General features: G+C 36.5%; 1 protein-coding gene across 6 annotated transcripts in view; it reads right to left on the bottom strand.

Annotated features, from left to right (window-relative positions):
* LOC149565586 (uncharacterized) overlaps positions 1-20375 on the bottom strand; it is a 233695-nt gene that overhangs the window by 86903 nt on the left and 126417 nt on the right. For all 6 annotated transcript variants that reach the window (XM_089819104.1, XM_089819109.1, XM_089819105.1 and 3 more), the window contains one exon: positions 16651-16848. In XM_089819104.1, the coding sequence (XP_089675230.1) occupies positions 16651-16848 (198 nt within the window). The remainder of the gene's footprint in view (positions 1-16650; positions 16849-20375) is intronic.

Below are 20375 nucleotides of genomic sequence, written 5' to 3'. Positions count from 1 at the left end.
AAATGACTCACAAATCACCCAACAGATGAAAACTATCTGCATAAAACTTAAATTGTTGTTCATACAAGAAGAAATATTGGGTGTGTGGCTTTCACAGCCTAATCAGAGCTCCTAGAACTGAAAATTGAAAACCAACCAACAACCCTTTCAAAAGAGAACAAGAAAGAACATATAGTAAGGAAGCAATTCCTAGATTTGATCAAAAGATGACAAGTGTCCCCTCGGAATTCTTTCCCAAGAAGCTGAATAACCTCTCTCTACCTTCTCCCATCAATTGCTAATCATATCCCTTCTGTTTTGTCTTTCTAAAAGCATAAAGTATCTCAGATATTTGATGGAAATCATAATTGATTGCAAAAGACAGAATTCTAAGAAATTCCATCAAATTCAAGCAAATTGTGAAATACTTGGAGTAAACCATATCATTATGCATCAAATTTAAAAAAAACTAAGCCAACAAAGCATATCAAATACATCCCAACTGAATTTTGTAACTGCATTGATTAAATCTTTGCCTGGAATCGAGCATCCCACTAAAAACACAAAACCCCCAATAGCACGCACCAGTGACCATTTGTGTTAAAACTAGCTCCAGAAATGGACAACTTATCTCCTGGTTCGAACGGTATGCTACACTACATATTTTGGATAAAAATAGTGCCCCTAAGATGAGTTCAAAATCCTGGCTCCCAAGCCATGAACAGAGCTAAAATAAAAATTTAAATGATTATATAGTCAAAACTATATAGAAGCATTAAAATCATTTAAATTTTTAAACCATTTGAAATACTTGGTTGAAAACTCTGAAATGATTTTTTGATTTTATTATTTTTATTTCTCCTTCTTATCTCAATGCCAAGTGTTCGCCTCTGATTCGTTGATTGTACCTGAGCAGGCCCCACATCATATTATGCATTTGAAATATTCGAACTTTACAATATTACGATCAAGTCAATCGTATTATCCTAACCATAGAATTTTCTTTCTCCGATCACACGATACTAAACTTGTCGTAGCATCGTAACATTATTTCTTCTAATTTTCGATCACACGACTGGGCAGATGAACACATTAATATATATTTAATATATTAACCATCGTGGGATCTTATTTCATTTTATTTTCTCCTCTGATTCTATGAACCTACCATATTTCATGGTATCTTACCATCATTCCTTGGCTTTCCCAAATGATACGATGAGCACATTAATATATTCTCCTATCGTAGCATCTTATGGCATGAAATCTTACCTCTCGATCTCCTGACAAGGCTCACCTCATAACATCGCTGGCCGTTAAATTTCAATTCCCGATCTCATGATGACCACTAAATCATAACCTTGGAGACCCTTTGAATTGAGTTCCACGATCTCACAACACTATCGTAATATCAAAGCTCAACCTCTTGAGATCTTATGTGAAATCGTAGCATCTTCCACCATGAGCACCCAATCATAATATCGCATCACTTCTTGCTGCATCTCCTGACCACACGACAAGAGACCTGTCGTAGTGTCGTAAAACATTGAAAATCATCCCCCGATCTCACGACAAGGCTGGTCGTAGCATCTTTGCCCCCAAATTCAACCTTCCCGACCCTACGATCCCTCTTCTCTTCTTGCACAATCTTACGAAATTTCATAAGATCGTGGAGCCTCAAATTCACTTCTCCCAATCTGGCGACTGATTGTAGCATCGCACAACACATTTTCGACCTCCCCGATCTCACAGCAAATGGGCTTCATCGTATCATCACAGCTCCTTGGAAACTGCCCCCTGATCTCACAACATATCGTAACATCGGAGTCCTTCCGAATCTAGCTTTTGACCACACGATTATCGTCACATTGTAGAGCTTCAACTTTTAACTTACGATCTCACGCCATGTCGTAGGATCGGAGCCCTTCCAAATCTGGCTTCCAACCACACAATGGTTTGCCATGTGTCAACATTTGATTTGCTCTCGGGTCCACATCTTCTGCCACCTCATTTCCTGATCATCGCCACGTCATTGCATGATCACTGCCACATCACCTGCCACCTGGGTTGGTTGCTATGTTGCCATGCATATCGATCAAGCAACTTCCCTTGGCGATGTAGCGACCGCTGCAGGATAATCCACGTGTCACAATCTCCTTCCTCGGATTCCATGTCATCACACGTCATCGCTTGGTCAAAATTTTGCTCATAGTGTCCTCCAGTTGGCTGACCATGGTGGGCCCCTCCATGCCTGCAGCTTACAAAAGCCTCATGTCTTAAAGACACTTACAATCTACATGCTTTTGTATTTAAAAGACAACATTACCCACCTCGGCATGAATGCGGGATTAAACGTTTTTCAAAGATATGCCTTCGCTCTACGCTCGGCCCCTTTTACCCACGTTCTTCTCTGCCTGCAGCTTCATCTTTCCTTGATGCCGTCCTCCACTATGCTCCAAACTGCAGTTCTAATGTCGTCTTCTTGCTCTATGACATTAGTGCTCTCTCTTTGGCGTAGATGCCTCGATACCTATGGATGCCGCCCAGGCATTTTTTCTTGCATGGGGTGTTTATTTTATCAATAGCGCTCAAAATCAGGGCTTTGATTTTGAGTCCCAACAATGGCTCTGTCTAAAGATGCGTGTCTCTTACGGGCATGGCAAGAATTCAAATCTCTGGAAGAAGCAAACCACACACCTGACTTCTCTTGAATAGCTTTATTGAAAGCAGGGAAACAACTACTCCTATTATGTACACACGATGACCTCGGGCCACCAAACTTCAACAAAACTTCTTACCTTTGTCATAAACCTGATTCTCATTGACATTTTCTTGAGGTAAACAAAAATTATCTTTCTCATCAATTGTATCAATCAGATTAGCATCTTGAAACAAAACACTTAGCAAAACTAAATCTACAACTTCACTTTCATAATGCATATAAAAACTAGATTCACTTTCAAACACTTGCTCATTATGAAAGTTCTGATCAGCATGCTCATAACTATCAATCTCAAACTGAAAATCCTCTTCAATGTACGAATCATGCATGCGATCAGTTTTGAATATGAAAGCTTCATACTCAACATGGATGGTACTCAAATGAACAATCAAATTTGTACTCATACATATCATCAATGTCATAATATGAAATTAATCCAGAGTTCTTCAATGATTCTTTGAAATCAGCAAGTGGATTAGTCATCACATTAGAATATTCATCATAAAATTCATTATTAGGTGCAGGCTGATTTTCAATGACAACTTTGTCAAACACGTTGTCATCCATCTCATAAGATGCAATCTCATCATCTTCACCATCATACTCGGAAGAAGAACACTCTGACCTCTTACAATAGTAGGATAATGTATCATCATTAAGATCATTCTCAACTAAATCTGAACCTTCCATGTGCTCTTCACAAAGAGGGTTGATAATTCCATGCAAAGCGGCTTTATAGACATTATGACAAGTGATGTGCTGATCAACATCAAACTCCTCACCATACAAAGCGTTAGTATACACTTTAAAACTGTTTCTAATATCACTGTCATGGACATTTTCAGCATATGAAGAAGAAAAATTAGAATCATCACATGAAGACACACCGTCCACTCCATCAATGAAGCACTTAGAATATAAATCAAAGTTACTTTCATTGTCTTCATGAAGGTGATTCAAATGTCTTGCAAACCAATCATCTTCAATCTTACCAATAAAGGCTGGTGCATCAACCTTAAGATCACTTATATGCTGATTATCACTGCACTCATCCTCAAGACACTCATTTACACAATTAGGTAATCCATCCTTATAAATAATCCCTTTATCTTCATATTGTGTAGACAAATTTTCTTCACAACCTTCAACCTCAAGCTGGCTTGTATAACTCTGAAATGGCACATTACTTTCGGATTTAGAAAAAGAACTTATACCTTTACTTTCATAAGAGTACTTACTTCCGTCATTGCTTTCTTCTTCCCAATTTGCATCTGATTCATATGAAGACGAATATGCGCTATCACTATCCTCTTTTTGACTCGAGCAACCACTCTCCTCATTGTCTTCACATGATGCTTCTTCACAATATGTCAGATCAGCAACTTCAACTTCATCACTTGACATATCACTTCCAGCTTCTTCGTCCTCATATTGAGATGAATACTTTTCCTCTTCAAGATCAGTTATGTTTTCAGCATAATGCAAATCATCAATAGAAGAATGAATAACTGAATTTATATCTTGCATGTATGCTTTGTCAAATGAATCAACTATACCATCTGCTGCTGTGATACTATAAACATGTGCATTCAATTCATCAGGGACAGACTCAGTTCCTTTTTGCAACAAAGAGACTTCATATTCATATGTTGTTACTTCTGAATTTTCAACAAAACGACTTACAACAGTAGTAGTACCTATTTTCTGCTCTGAATTTTCCACTTGATCAAAACTTACAGCAAGGGTATTGATAAGCTAATTTGAAATTGAAGCATTAATACCACATTCATCCTTTCTTTCAAACACATTATACTGGCACACATTTCTAACAAAATGGCTTCTAGTCAATCCACATTTCAGATTGTTTTCAATCTCTATAGCAGTCATAAAAGCCTAATATAATGTCTTAGGTTCTTTATCTCTTAATAGGTAACTCGTCTTTTTATCAAATGCATCAAGATAAACAACTAGACACACTTGATCATCCTGCTTATAACTTTCAGGAATTAAATTTAAAACCTTTGCAAATCTGATATTGAATTTAGGAACTAACTCACCATTCCTGATTTGAATCTTCAAGAATTTATCAAAATAATCAGAGATGCTTACTCTTTCCCCAAACTGTTTCATGAAGGTTGAAAGTCATTCACTCCAAGATGAAATAGAACATGCTGGTAGAAAAGTAAACTAGTCTCTGACATCACCTTCCAAAGTCTGAACAAACAACTTCATATGCACGTCTTCATGAGCAATCTCATAGTCACCCATCAAATCATTGAATAACTCAACATGATGACTAGCTGAAACAAGATGGTTCCCACTAAACTTAGGCAATTTATTTCTAACATCATTAGGAATGACATTTGGAAAACCATGAATGCCATTGAAATTTAATGTCATATACCACTTGGTAGAAATAGATCTAGGAATTTCACTGACAGGTTGCATACTAGATGAAAGGAAACTTGACATTCTTCAAAGATTTGAAACTCATTCACCCATAATAAATCTCAGATTCACGATTTGCAGCGGATCTATACAACCTTCTACCAAATAACTCTCTTCAAATACACTTCACAAACTTAAATACAACAAGCTGAAACTCAATCCAATGAAGTGTATGAAACTTGTCAAACTATTCTCCTCCTCTTAGTGCTGAAACTCACTTGATGGAGAACACTACTTTTTAACAATCAATTTTCATGAAAAGATAATACATGAAAATAAAAATACCTCAAGATCCGGATGGTTGAAGGTTCTCTATCCACTATTTACAACAGAAGACCCAAAGTGTCATCAATTCTTTATTGAACTGTTTGAACTAGCACATCACAAATCTTACCAACCATTTGAATCTTTCAACCTCTTCGAATTTGCTCTTCTCTTGCAACCACTAATCACAATTCATGTATAGAACTGCATTGGTACAGAGATTAACTTCGAGTCGCCACTCACATTAAGTGAGACATGAATTGCATTAGTCTTAAAGATACCACAAACTGATTTGAAATAATAGCAGATAGAAAACACCTCTTCAGATTTATCTTGAATTTGAAACCTCTACACAAAGCTGAAACATGACTTTCTCAACTCTGAAATCACAACAGCAACTCACACCGAATTGAACTGATTGAAGGCATACTCATTTCTCAACACAATTTACATCCAATTTAAGAACTACTACAATAAGAGAATAGAGCTTATTGGAACAAAACCTTACAAAACTGAATATACAAAATATATCAGAGGTTTCCAGCTCCATAATTCAGGCATTCACAAACTTTGTCCCCAGCAGAGTCGCCATTTTGTTGGCTCCTGATTTAATAGAATTTGAATCACCAAGTATGCAAGGCAAGAATGCATCTATGGGCAGCTATCTCCAATAATGGACACAATTCACCAAGAACCTAGGCCAACTATAAGGCTACACTCCTTCACTTTAGGCTCTACAAAACCTGGGTGGGTGAACCTCTTAAGATCTGATTATGTGACCAGTGCAATGAGCATAATCAGGATCTAGAATAATAGATGAAATCCCTAAATCTTCTATACTTAAGCAAGAAATCACAAGCATGAAATAGATAATAGCATGACTCATGAAACTGGTAAGCTAAGTGAGGGTTAGACCTTGAATAACTTTCAACATAAAAAGGGAAAAGATGATTTAATATGTTGATATTAGCAAGACCTAGGTATGAGCAACAAAATTGAATGATATTATCTCTGATCAGTGCCTTATCTATTGGACAATTACATGAATTACAACCATACATCTCCTGGAAATCTTTGACATAATTCCTACATCAAGATTCCTGATCTATCTTTCACCTTGTGAATAGACATCTGCTTCAAAATGAATCTCATACTCAGACTATTCCATCATGAAATCTGCAAACCCTGTGATAAACATCAAGCAATTACATGGCTCTTTGTTCCATCAGCAAGATACTTCAATCACATACATTCCTAAACAAAATGCAACTAGTTTATGCTCTTGGTTCACAAATTAGAAAAAATTACAGATCCATGAATAGGAGACAAGATTCAGAATGAAATGTTGGATGTGTGGCTTTCACAGCCTGAGCAGAGCTCCTAGAATTGAAAATTGAAAACTAACCAACAACCCTTTCAAAAGAGAAGAAGAAAGAACATATAGCAAGGAAGCAATTCCCGGATTTGATCAAAAGATGACAAGTGTCCCCTCAGAATTCTTTCCTAAGAAGCTAAATAACCTCTCTCTACATTCTCCCATCAACTACTAATCATATCCCTTCTGTTTTTTCTTTCCAAAAGCATAAAGTATCTCAAATATTTGATGGAAATAATAATTGATTGCAAAAGACAAAGAATTCTAAGAAATTCCATCAAATTCAAGCAAATTGTGAAATACTTGGAGCAAAACATATCATTATGCATCAAATTTTGAACAAACTGAGCCAACAAAGCATATCAAATGCATCCCAACTGAATTCTGTAACTGCATTGATGAAATCATTGCCTGGAACTGAGCATCCCACTAAAAACACAAAACCCCTAGTAGCATGCAATGGTGACCATCTGTGTTAAAACTAGCTCTAGAAATGGATAGCTTATCTCCTCCCATTTCCAACGGCATGCTACACTGCATATTTTGGATAAAAATCGTACCACTAAGATGAGTTCAAAATTCTGGCTCTAAAGCCATGAACAGAGCTAAAATAAAAATTTAAATGATTATATAGTCAAAATTATATAGAAGCATTAAAATCATTTAAATTTTTAAACCATTTGAAATACTGCGTTGAAAACTCTGAAATGAATTTTTGATTTTATTACTTTTATTTCTCCTTATCTCAATGCCAAGTGTCCGCCTCTGATTTGCTGATTGTACCCGGGCAGGCCCCACATCATATTATGCATTTGAAATATTTGAACTTTACGATATTACGATCAAGTCAATCGTATTATCGTAACCATAGAATTTTCTTTCTCTTATCACAAGATACTAAACTTGTTGTAGCATCGTAACATTATTTCTTTTGATTTCTGATCATACGACTGGGCAAATGAACACATTAATATATATTTAATATATTAACCATCGTGAGATCTTATTTCCTTTTATTTTCTCCTCCGATTCTACGAACCTACCATATTTCGTGGTATCTTACCATCATTACTTGGCTTTCCCCGATGATACGATAAGCACATTAATATATTCTCCTGTTATAGCATCTTATTGCATGAAATCTTACCTCCCGATCTCCCGACAAGGCTCACCTCATAACATTGCTGGCCGTTAAATTTCGATTCCCGATCTCACGATGACCACTAAATCATAACCTCAGAGATCGTTTGCATTGAGTTCCACGATCTCATGACACTATCGTAATATTGGAGCTCAACCTCTTGCGATCTTACGCGAAATTGTAGCATCTTCCACCATGGGCTCCTAATTGTAATATCGTATCACTTCTTGCTGCATCTCCCAACCATACGACAAGAGGCCTGTTGTAGCATCGTAAAACAGTGAAAATCATCCCCCGATCTCACGACAAGGCTAGTCATAGCATCTCTGCCCCCAAATTCAACCTTCCCGACCCTACAATCCCTCTTCTCCCCTTGCACAATCTTACGAAATTTCGTAAGATCGTGGAGCCTCAAATTCACTTCTCCCGATCTGGCGACTGGTTGTAGCATCGCACAACACATTTTCGACCTCCCCGATCTCACGGCAAATGGGCTTCATTGTATCGTTGTAGCTCCTTGGAAACTACCATAGTTCCGAGAATTGCGCTGAAATTGCATGAATCGCCGATTCAGCAATCAGATTCATGCATGCCGATTTTTACAGTGTCGAAAATCGTGATCGGTGATTTCATCAGGTGAATTGCTTGAATCGCATGTATCAGTGATTCACTCCAAAAATTGCATGAATCGCCATCGGGTGTCGCCGTGAATCGGCCGCGGCCAGCAAAATGTTAAGTTGTAAATTTTTAAAAAATCACATTTTTTTTAACTTTCTTTTTGACCTATTCTCTTTGTTATAACCCTAAAGGGTCTTCTAATTGTTAAGCATGAGTAGAAGAGAGGAAATGTGAGAGAAAAGAAGACAAAAGAAAAACCATAGGTTTCCAACCGGCAAGAAGGAAGAGCACCAAAGAGATCAGCAGTCCATTTGGGGAGGCCATAAATTGCATTGGGAGCATTAAGGAGTCAATATCAACACTCAACTCATTTGCAAGAGGTAAGTGCTGGTTTTTTTTTTGCTTGTTAGTGTATTATGCATTTTTTATTTAATTTTTTTAGTTTTCATTTGCAAATCTTGAATGTTTTTAATTTTTACTAAATTGCAAACTAGGGTTTGTTGTTTTGTAGCTTTTGTTTATTAGTTGCAAACTTTGATATTTTACATGAATTTTTTTATTGTAGCAGCCCTTTGCTTTCATTTTCCAATTTCCACAATGGGTAAAAAAAGATGAATGCTGGAAATACAATGAAGAGTTTCTTGGAAGAACCAAATATCAAACAAAATGTATATTTTGTACAGAAAAAATAAATTCATGAGGTATCTATAGATTGAAATACCACATTGCTAGCATACCTGGCCATGATGTCACAGTTTGCACTCATCAAACTGCTGAGGCAAAATGCACTTGTTTAGTGGCATTAGAAAAAATTGAACAAGACAAGTTGAATAGGAATATGCAACTTGAAGGGTTAAGAGATATTGGCTCCCGTGTTCCCGCATCTGCAGCCGCATCTACATCTGCATCTGCATCAACTTCTGCATCCGTAGGTTGTGTTGGAGAGGGTTCTTCCAAGCCTCCTTTTCGTCCTAGTTCTAGTGCTCATGCGAGTGTTACTGGTAGTCGGTCTTATAATGAGACGAAGTCGAACACCAACCTATTGTAGCCTAGAGTGCAGAAAAACAGAATGGATAGTCACTTTGTGCCCCGCACTACTCTTGGCTCCCAACCCACACTTAAGGGCATGGGTTTGAACAAGGAGATTCATGATGCTGCCAAAAAAGAGATATGCAAATTTTGGTACTTTTGCAACATTCCATTTATTGCAACTAGGTAATTGATTCTTTTTTCTTTGTTTTCTTTAAAGTTAAAGTTAAAAGTAAAAGTAAAACTTTAATTATATCTACTTGTTTTATGATTTGAGTTTTTGACATCTAAATTTCTAATCAATATCATTATCTATTTGTGACAGGGCTCCTTATTGGCAGAATATTGTAGATGCAGTTGCTATTTGTGGTCCAGGGTTTAAAGTCCCAACTGAGGCTGAGTTGAGTGGATACCTCTTAGATGAAATGGTTGAGGATATGAGGCATGAGCTTGAGGACAACCGAAAGGAGTGGATCGAAAAGGGTCGCACAATCATGACTGATGGTTGGACAGATAGGAGGGGAAGAACACTCCTCAATTTTCTTGTATCCTATGTAGGTGATTGATCATTCTACTTTCCTACATACATAATTTTGAATCGTGATTGACTATTTCAAATTTTGATTTGTTGATTGCTAATTATAATTTGTTATTTTGTTACTTGTAGGATATACCATGTTCCTCAAATCAATTGATGCTTCTGCTCATGTAAAAAACGCCACATACTTATGTGAGGTTATTGAGGAAGTCATAGCAAAGGTGGGGGAACAACATGTGGTGCAAGTGGTGACTGATAATGCAGCAAGTTATGTTGTTGCAAGTAAACTTTTAACTTTTCAAGTTTTGAAAATAAATTTATTTGAATTTTGAACTTTTTCTAATTCTAACTTAGAATTTCTAAGTTTCCTAAGTTCTAACATGTTTGAAATTTGAATTTCTAATTCTAATTAATTTAAAATTGTTGTAGGTAAACTTTTGATGGAGAGGCACCCCACCATATTTTGGTCCCCTTGTGCGCCACACTGCATTGACTTCATGTTGGAGGAAATTGGCAAACTTGAGTGGGTCAAGTCATGTGTGGAAAGGGCAAAAAACATATGCAAGTTTATTTATAATCATTCATTTGTCCTTAGCACAATGAGGACGTATATAGGAAAAAAAGAGTTAGCTTGCCCAAGGATCACAAGGTTTGCCTCGAATTTCATCACCTTGTAGTCCTTGTTGACATCAAGGGATGATTTGAGGAGCATGTTTGTTGGGCGGGAGTGGATTTCATCTTCCTATGTTGCGACCACTGCAGCGATAGATGTGGTGGATTGCATATTTGATGATGATGGTTTTTGGAAACCTGCTAGAGAAATCCTTAAGGTAAATTTATTGCAATTTAACATTTAATATTTTACAGTTTACTATGCTAATTGTTTAATGATTTAGTTTTACCTTAAGTTATATTATTGAATTATTCTATATTTCAGTTTTGACTCAAATTTTTGTTTTACTTTATATGTAGGCCACTGAGCCCCTTGTATCTCTCCTACGAACTCCTGATGGGGAGAAGCCCTCTATGGGCTACATATACGAGCCCAGTATGGAGGAGTGCAGGGGAAGTATGCCCCTATTTGGGACATCATTGATAGGAGATGGCAAAATCAGCTCCAAAGGCCCATCCATGCAGCAGCTTACTTTCTAAATCCGGCATTTCGTTTCCGTCCTGACTTCAAAGCGGATGAGGAGGTTCTCACCAGATTATATACAGTGATCCAGAGGTTGAGTACTGATGAGGATAGCAGTGCTACAATTATTGAGCTCGATAAGTTCAATAATAAAGAAGGGCCGCTTTTCTCTAGCAGGGTGGCGATAGATGCTCGAGAAACAATACAGCTAGGTAAAAATTAAATAATATATTCAATGTTCATGAATCCAGATTCTAAACTTAAAGTTGATTATGTAATTTTAGAGTTAACTTGTAATTTGTAAATGAGACTAATTGTTTTTTTTTTCTCTTATTTCAGATAGATGGTGGCAAATGTTTGGGGCCACAACCCCAAAACTTCAAAAAATTGCCATCAGTATTCTGAGTCAGCCAAGCAGCGCTTCTGGATGTGAGCGCAGTTGGTCCATGTTCGAGCACATCCACTCAAAGAGGAGAAACAGGTTGATAGTGCAGAGGTTGAATGATCTTGTCTTAGTTCATTACAACCTCCGTCTTAGGATTAGACAGATTTTGGGCACTGACTCCTCTCCGATCATTCTAGAGGAGATTGATCCAGAATCAGAGTGGCTCACAGAGGTTGTGAATCCAGTCTTCACTAAGGAAGACCGTGCGTGGGTTGACAAGGTGGATATAGAGGCTGAGGCAGGTAGAGCACATTCTTTAGGCATTGGTAGACGCACACACGTACGCACAAACACAGGCCCTAGCAATGTTCGTGAGCCCATCTTACATGTGGGAGATATGGCTTGGCAGTCCTCTAAGACCTACATTAGACGGCTTGCTACTAGGCAGACTAGATACTCAGAGGCTGAGGCTAAGGCTACAACCGAGCTTGAGGATGATGTTGAGGATGATGATGACTATGAGCCTGAGGCTTGAGCTGGAGCCTTGTTTTTATATTTTGTTCACAGATATTGATACTGAATCATTGATAGACATATGTTTCAAACTTTCATGGATCTTCATCTTAGATTCTTACATATATTTATGATTTGATGTCTTATGGATCATCTAACATACATTCTATGATTTAAATCATTATGATCATTTGATTTCTATTTACTTCAGCTAGCCTACAATTTACATTTTAGATAACATAGTTATGTATGTGATGGATTTTATGTTCCAAACTTCCATGTTTATGTATGTTAAGTTTTAACTTCTATTTGATGATGTTATAGTGTGTTTAAGTTATATTCAATAAAGGGTGCATGAAATAAGTTTTAAATTGTTAAAATATTTAAATTTAAAGGGTTTTTTCAAATTTGCCGATTCACGATTTGATTCGGCCTTGCCAATTCTAATCTAATTCCGATTCACGTTACATTGGAAACTACCCCCCAATCTCATGACATATCGTAACATCGGAGTCCTTCCGAATCTGGCTTCTGACCACATGATTGTCGTCACATAGTAGAGCTTCAACTTTTAACTTACGATCTCATGCCATTTCATAGGATTGGAGCCCTTCCAAATCCGGCTTCTGACCACACGACAACTTGCCATGTGTCAACATTTGATTTTCTCTCGGGTCCACATCTTTTGCCACCTCATTTCCTAATCATCGCCACGTCATTGTACGATCACCACAACGTCACCTGCCACTTGGGTTGGTCGCCATGCATATCGATCGAGCAACTTCCCTTGGCGACGTAGCGATCGCTACAGGATCATCCACGTGTTGCAATCTCCTTCCTCAGATTCCATGTCATGGCTTGGTCAAAATTTTGCTCATAGTGTCCTCCAGTTGGCCGACCATGATGGGCCCCTCCTTCATGCCTGCGGTTTACAAAAGCCTCGTGTCTTAAAGACACAATCTGCATGCTTTTGTATTTAAAAGACAAGATTACCCACCTCGGCATGAATGTAGGATTAAACGTTTTTCAAAGATATGCCTCTATTCTACGCTCAGCCCCTTTCACCCATGTTCTTCTCTGCCTACGGCTTCATCTTTCCTTGATGTCATCCTCCACTATGCTCCAAACTGCGGTTCTGATGTCGTCTTCTTGCTCTATGCCATTAGAACTCTCTCTCTTTGGCGTAGATGCCTGGATACCTGTGGATGCCGCCTAAGCATTTTTTCTTGCGTGGGGTGTTTGATTTTATCAATATTACTCAAAATCAAGGCTTCGATTTTGAGTCCCAACAGAGTATAGAAGCATTAATCAAAACAAACTTACTTGGAATATTGGTAATGGGGAAGATGCTCCATTTAGGTAGGATCCTTGGGGAGGCTTCAAACCACTGGTTAAGGAATATAATTTTTCCCAATCTAGTAATATCTTAGGATCTTATTGGGGTCATAAGGTGAGAGGCTGTGAATTTTGCACCTAAATGGGAGGGTTGGCAATCGAAGGACTTTGGGGATATTGACCTTCCTACTGATGAAAGGATTCCTACATTAAGATATTAGAATCTAGGAAATTGGCTTTCCATGTGGGCAAGGACAAACTAGAATGAGATGGTTGTAAAAGTAGTGAGTATAGCTCCAAAATGGGGTACATGCATCTTATGTCCAAAAAGTTGAATCGCCAATGTGAGTTCCCTACCAAGCTTTGTTGGATAAGGCATGACTCCGCAGAGCTGGTTTCCTTACTTGGTTGGTCCTCCATAAAAGTGTGTTGATTGTAGAGAAATTTAAGAGGATGGGCTATCTCCACTCTAGTAGATGTCCTTTATGCAAAAGCGAAGAAGAAACTATTGACCATATATTTTTGAACTACCCTTTCTCTTATCAATGTTGGAAATGGCTAAGCTCACAACTACGTTGGGTTTCGGCCATCCCAAAGTCAATTCAAGAAATGCTCCCAGCCTAGCCTTTCCTTAAGAAAGGTAGCATCTACAGTAATCTATGGGTCTCTACCCCAACGACTATCTTATGGGAACTTTGGAAGGAACACAATAGAAGGATTTTCCAGGAAAAGAAGTTGGATGTTAAGCAACTCATTAATAAAATTCAGTCTTTTGTCATTGAAGTATCTAATAATAGGCTCATGAACTATAGATCGTAAGATGCAGTAATGTCACATTGGGATGACAAAATGAGGGCAAAGTGGATAGGTCTTAAGATCCCCCCCGTTATAGTATCTAGCTCAGTAACAAATAATATCAAAAGAGAGGAGTGTGTTTGGAAACATCCGCTACATGGATGGTTCAACTTCAATTTTGATGGAGCTTCGCAAGGTAAACCGGGCAAAGCAGGTATTGGTTGCTACATTCATGATTCAAAAGGTAGGGAGATAGCAAAGCTAGCAAGATCAATATAGGTACAAACAAATAACTGGACCGATTAGACAACTCTTGTGGAAGGATTAACATTGTGTAAGAAATTAGGTTGTAAGAATGTGGAAATAGAAGGAGAGTCAACAGTAATTATCAATGCCATTCGGAAAGGATTCCTCAAAAATTGGTGATTGGACTCCACCCTTTCTAAAGCTCTTGACCTATGTCAACCCTTTGACAAAACCACTATTAACCACATTTATCGAGAAGGCAACTCCAAAGCTGATGAATTAGCCAATCAAGGCATTGATAATGCTCCTTCTGTGTAATCTTCCAACTTGGGGAAACTTTCTAATTCATTATACTAGCATGTCATCGTAACAATCGCGGCGCTTAGGAAAGACTTGTTTGTTTGAAGTTCAATTTTATAACTATATATTACCCTTCTCCTAGATAACCGTTCTAGGATAGGCTTTAATATAGTTAACATTTTTATGTTCTTTTGTTAGCATTGTTAAATATCCGCCATCTTTAACCCAAAAGATGTAGAACCACAATCCCCTCATTTCATACCTATGGATTGATGACCAATATATTTGTATATTAATTTGTGGAATTCGATAAATCTTTCAAGCATTGTATTAAAAATCTATGATTATTTTTTAATATAAAATGTTCTAAGGCGGAAAGCTTTCATGTTTCCATGGGGTCTCTTACAAATCTTCTTTATTTATGGAGTGATGTGTTCTTGTAATATCTTTTCCTTTCAGCAAAGATTTGAATCTGATAAATGGCTTTAAAATTTAGATGTTGCATCATTTATCAGCATAATGTTTCTCCCATTAACAAGAGAGTTGCAAGCATGCTCCGAGCTAATATGTAGATCGTGATAGGGTGCGAGTTCAAGGACAGGGTATCTTCCTTTGGAAGCAATAAAGCTCACCTAATACATCCTCTCTTTGTTTCTTGAATGTAAATGTTTATTATACGTGAATCCAGTACGTCATTATAATGACTTCTCTAACAGAGGATTTCTCCTATCCACTAATAGATTCTTTCAAAGTTGTATTTTTAGTATGTACTGATTTTATCAAAGGCTTCGGCCGTTTATTTATCCAAAACAAAATAAATATTGCACATGTTTTAATGTGCTTTTAGCTGTTTTTGGGTCAAAAATTAAATTGACTATGCATTTTTTACACCGAGCCATCCAGATGCTCACGGATGCCTTGAGGATGTGCTTCCCATGCGCATCCATAGGGCATTGCACTTATGTGTCTGCACACATCCGCCTTGGGAGCTAGAAAAGGAGATATCAAAATAAATCTTCTCAAATTGCTTAATTTCTCAAGTGCTTGTAGACTGCTTTGGTGTTTTCTCACCTCATTTGTTTTTCATCCAATATTGCATGTTTTATAATTGAATGATATTAAATAATAAATATCTTTTCATTTCAAAATTATTTAAGCACATATCAAGACTAGGAATATTTGGCATAACATTAATACATAATATGGTTTTCATTTTGAAATAATTTTTGAATAGAAAGTGGATTTGTATCAGATGGCTAAAGATGAAAGTCCATGCAATTAGTATTCATTTAGAAAAATAATATAATGGCAGTAATACATCTTCTAGAAATTAAAAACTAGATTCTCAGAGATTTAAATAAAGTCTTTATCCACTAGCAACATAAAATGACTGCTGTTGTCAAATACTGGGGAATGACAATGCTTATGGAGGATGCATAAAACAAGGCAGAAATATGACACACAAAAGCCTTCCAAGGTCACATCCTTGGAACAATTTACAAATGTAAGCATTAAAGTTTTAAGAAAATAGCTTCATCATTAAAGTGAGGGAAAGGATGATGTTGATCTAAGGACATTATAAATTTTCATCATCATTATACTAATACAAATATCTGATTTCACAATTTCAAAAAGAAATAATAATATTGCAGTAACTAAACACATAGCTCACAATCTCAGCCATTCGTTCATGTACAAAGAGAGACACGACACAATACTTAGTTGAGGTAAATATTACCATTTTAATAATTTATACTTATACCATTATATATTTCTTGTATTGTAGTTGAACAAAAATAAACGAATACAGGAGATATAGTAACAAACCTCATGAAGAAAAACATCCCAGATCCGAAGGGCTAATGGGAAAGGGAATGAATAGGAGAACACGGTTATAAACCACTGGCTTGCATACATGCTTGGGTTGATCATTTCCTGATCAAAATGTGCTCCTAGCCTTGGTAGTTGTTCCTTAACCAGCCTTTCAAACTGAAAGAGGTATTGTTGTACAAGAGGCAGTCCAACCTGTTTCATGCAAATGCACAACAATAAGGCACAGATAAATAAAATACAAGTACATATTCAATTAAGTTTTGCCTAGAATCCAGTAAGTACAGATTTAGACATACTAAGAGGCTAAGATTCCAGGTGAAAAGAAATCACAAGGTATATGAACCAGTAGAAGGCACAAGTGAAGATTATAAAATGCAGCACTGAAGTCATATATGGCTTCAAAAGTCAATTGGTGTAGCTTATTCAGTTGAGAGTCAAATCTCCATCAAATTCAGTTGGACCTAAAAGGCTTGCTACTCATGTACTACGGCAGCCATCACTGACTTTCCAGACCCTATCAATGATTTAAGTTGCTCTTACCCCTGAGAATCCATCTTCACATATACAGCTAGCTCTCGAGTCCACTCCTATACTTGAAGAGTATACCAGTGTCCAACATGTATTACAGGGATAATGGCTGATTTAAACAGGTAGATGTAGGCAAAGGTTTTGGTTCTATGTTTTACTTTTGTTATATCTGTCCTTATAACTTGTACACAAATAACAGTACATGGTTCAAATAAGAGGAATTCCAAATAATCAAACAATGTGCGATATACTTCAAGGCTTATAGTGTTATTTGTCATAGCATGCTAGCCTACAGGATGATAAACTTATCATGGTTTTGCTTTATGTTTTGAGATTAAAATCTTTGGGGACACTTGCCCTACATTCTATAGACTTATTTCATATGTTTTGTAATTGCCTTATATATGAAACTTATGTTTTCCAAGGAGTTCCAATATTTCTTATTTTCTTGTTGTCAAGATTTTGGTAAATATTTACCAAATTGCCAAGTTCAAGCTTTTGAACCCACACTTTATTGCTCTCAAACACAACACCCTTATCTCTCCACTTACACACAAAAAAAAATCCTTATTACTTAAAAAAGAAAGAACTCATTTGCCAATTAAATTTATCCTAGTGTATTTTTTGAACATCATAAGACCAGCCTTCAGATCACAATTTTTTCCCATCAAGCTTCATTGAGCTTTATAGAGAATTTGGTACAAAATATCTTTTCCTTAATACAAAATATTGTCGTTTACATCTAGATAATCCTGAAACAAGCTCTGCCACAATTGTGTGTGCATCTACGAACAAAATATCAAAATCAAATTGTATTAATGCCACCAGAAAGGTGCCTCAATCACTGTTTCACAAAGTGCAGAGTTCAAACTTTGTAATGGTCAATCATTTACTTTTGACATGATCCTTCAGGCTCGTGATCAAGCAGTCCAATTGGTGTCCAGAGTCAAAATGATAATTGAATGCTCACTGGCAATGATAGTGGTTTTGTTAAGTACAGGTAAACTGACATGAGCAAAGTGAGAGCATTCAATTAGCAAAGAGAGACAACACACTGTTTGAGCTTCTTCCTCTTATAGTAAAGACACCACTTTTCTTACTCTTTTTTTTCAATAGACTCACCTTTACCAACATTTTTCCAAGTTCGTCTGATTAAATCTGCACAATACTATAATTTCTGATTTTATGGTAATTTTATCCAGTATTTTTACCACCTTTTTTCGTTTTTAAAATCCTAACCTGCCTTTTCATATGTTTGAAAACCTTGATGCTAATCCTAAGTCCTATTGTATGCCCCATAGTACCTAAACCAATATAGAAACCAGACTTGTGATGTGGGTAGACCAAGAATACTAGGGCCGACAAGATCATTCCTTATCTGCTCCTATGCCAATCCTAATTGTACCCAGAGCCACGACAAAAAATATTTTTTGAAATGTCAATATTAGGATTTGTATCATGATATACATCCTTTGATAAGAAGTAAAAAAGCAAAGTTTTAATGTTAAAAAAATAAAAAAACCTAAAAGTACCTAAAACCCTAAAATACGCCCATACTAAAGAGTTGTTTGACAAAGTCAAACCTATTTCACAAAAATCCGTTCATTCATTCCCCATCTTTTCATTTTGGAAGATTGTTGTTATTTTTTCAAAGGAGAAAGATAGCAAAGTTCCAAGGGGAGTAATCTAGCTTGCACAAAAGGGCATCTATTGATCAAAGGTGAGCAGTTTGAGGAAAAAATTCTATATTTTTTAGAGAAAACAAGTCAGGAATTTTCAATATTTTCTTTTGTGTTTGCTTTGAAGTCTCATTACTTTTATTAGTTTATAGATATTGCAGGGTTGTATTTTTTTCATCTAAAATTTTGTAATTTTTTATCGCAGCCATCGATTTGAAATGGCTGCAGGTTCAATTTCATTGGGCCTTGTAGTAAATAAACAGACCAAATATGGTCAAGCATCTATGGAAATATGTCATGTTAATTAAGCAACTTCTAAGAGGTGAGGATTTTATTTGACAATGTTATCAATGTGGAATACAATATAAGAGCTCATATAGTCGATTGAAAGCTCATTTATGTGCTATGAGTAAGCATGGAATAGAAATATGTCAAGGGTCAAACAAGAATATGCCATTCATTAGAAAGAAAGAAGTTGATGTTGTGAATAAGAACAAAAATAAAATCTCATCCTACAGCACAAAAAATGTGATTGAAGCCACCTACACATTCTATTTCATAATGCTTCTGAACACTCTTTCCTGAAGATGATGTGTATCCAAGAAGATCCATCTTCTTGTCATAAAAGAGGCCCAATGGTCAAAGAATTTCAAAATGAAGCAATTGATATTGCAAATGAAAAGATTGCAAGATTGTATTCATGATAACAGTCTTCCATTTAGCTTGGTGAAATCACCATATCAGTAAGAAATGATATTGGTAACAAAACCTTTAGTTTCACAAGTCCTAGGTAGGAGAAGGTGTGCACCGCCTTATTGGAAAAAGGAAAACAAATGTAGAGACATCAGTAACACCAATTAGAAATTCATGGATTAAAAATGGAGTGTCTATTGCTTTTAGTGGATGAAAGATTGCAATAACTAACCTTAAATTAATGTAATTACAATGTGCACCACAGGAACAGTCTTTTTTAAGACAATTTACTGTGATGGCAAGTCAAGGACACACACTTCATTTCCAAAATCGTCAGAGTCTATTGAGATGGTGAGTGCTAATAAACTTGTCCAAGTCATTATTGACAACACAAAAAAAATTGCAAGTAAACAAGTGCTTTTGTAGAGGAAAGCCGTGTGCACATATTTTGGACACCACGCACTAGACATTCCTTAGTGCAAATGATTGACACTCAAATAGAGTGTTTGAAAACTATATACAATAAGGGTGAGGAGATTCAAATGTTTATAAGCCATCATATACCAAAAGGTCTTCAAGATTTTCTTGAATTTAAAATTGTTAAATGTAAATTTAATTTATGTACGTACTAGACACTCCTTTTTAGTGCAAATGATTGACACTTGACTAGAGTGGGTGAAAACTATTAACACTAAGGGGGAGGAGATTCAAATGTTTATAAGCCATCATATACCACAAGGTATCTTAAAGATTTTCTTGAATTTAAAATTGTTAAATGTAGATTTAATTTATGCCATATTTACTTACACTTTAATGTGT

The sequence above is a fragment of the Cupressus sempervirens genome, chromosome 3 (assembly GCF_028749045.1).
Source record: "Cupressus sempervirens isolate cs-2001-9-10 chromosome 3, ASM2874904v1, whole genome shotgun sequence".
Taxonomy (NCBI): Eukaryota; Viridiplantae; Streptophyta; class Pinopsida; order Cupressales; family Cupressaceae; genus Cupressus; species Cupressus sempervirens.
This window is presented reverse-complemented; position numbering and strand designations above follow the sequence as displayed.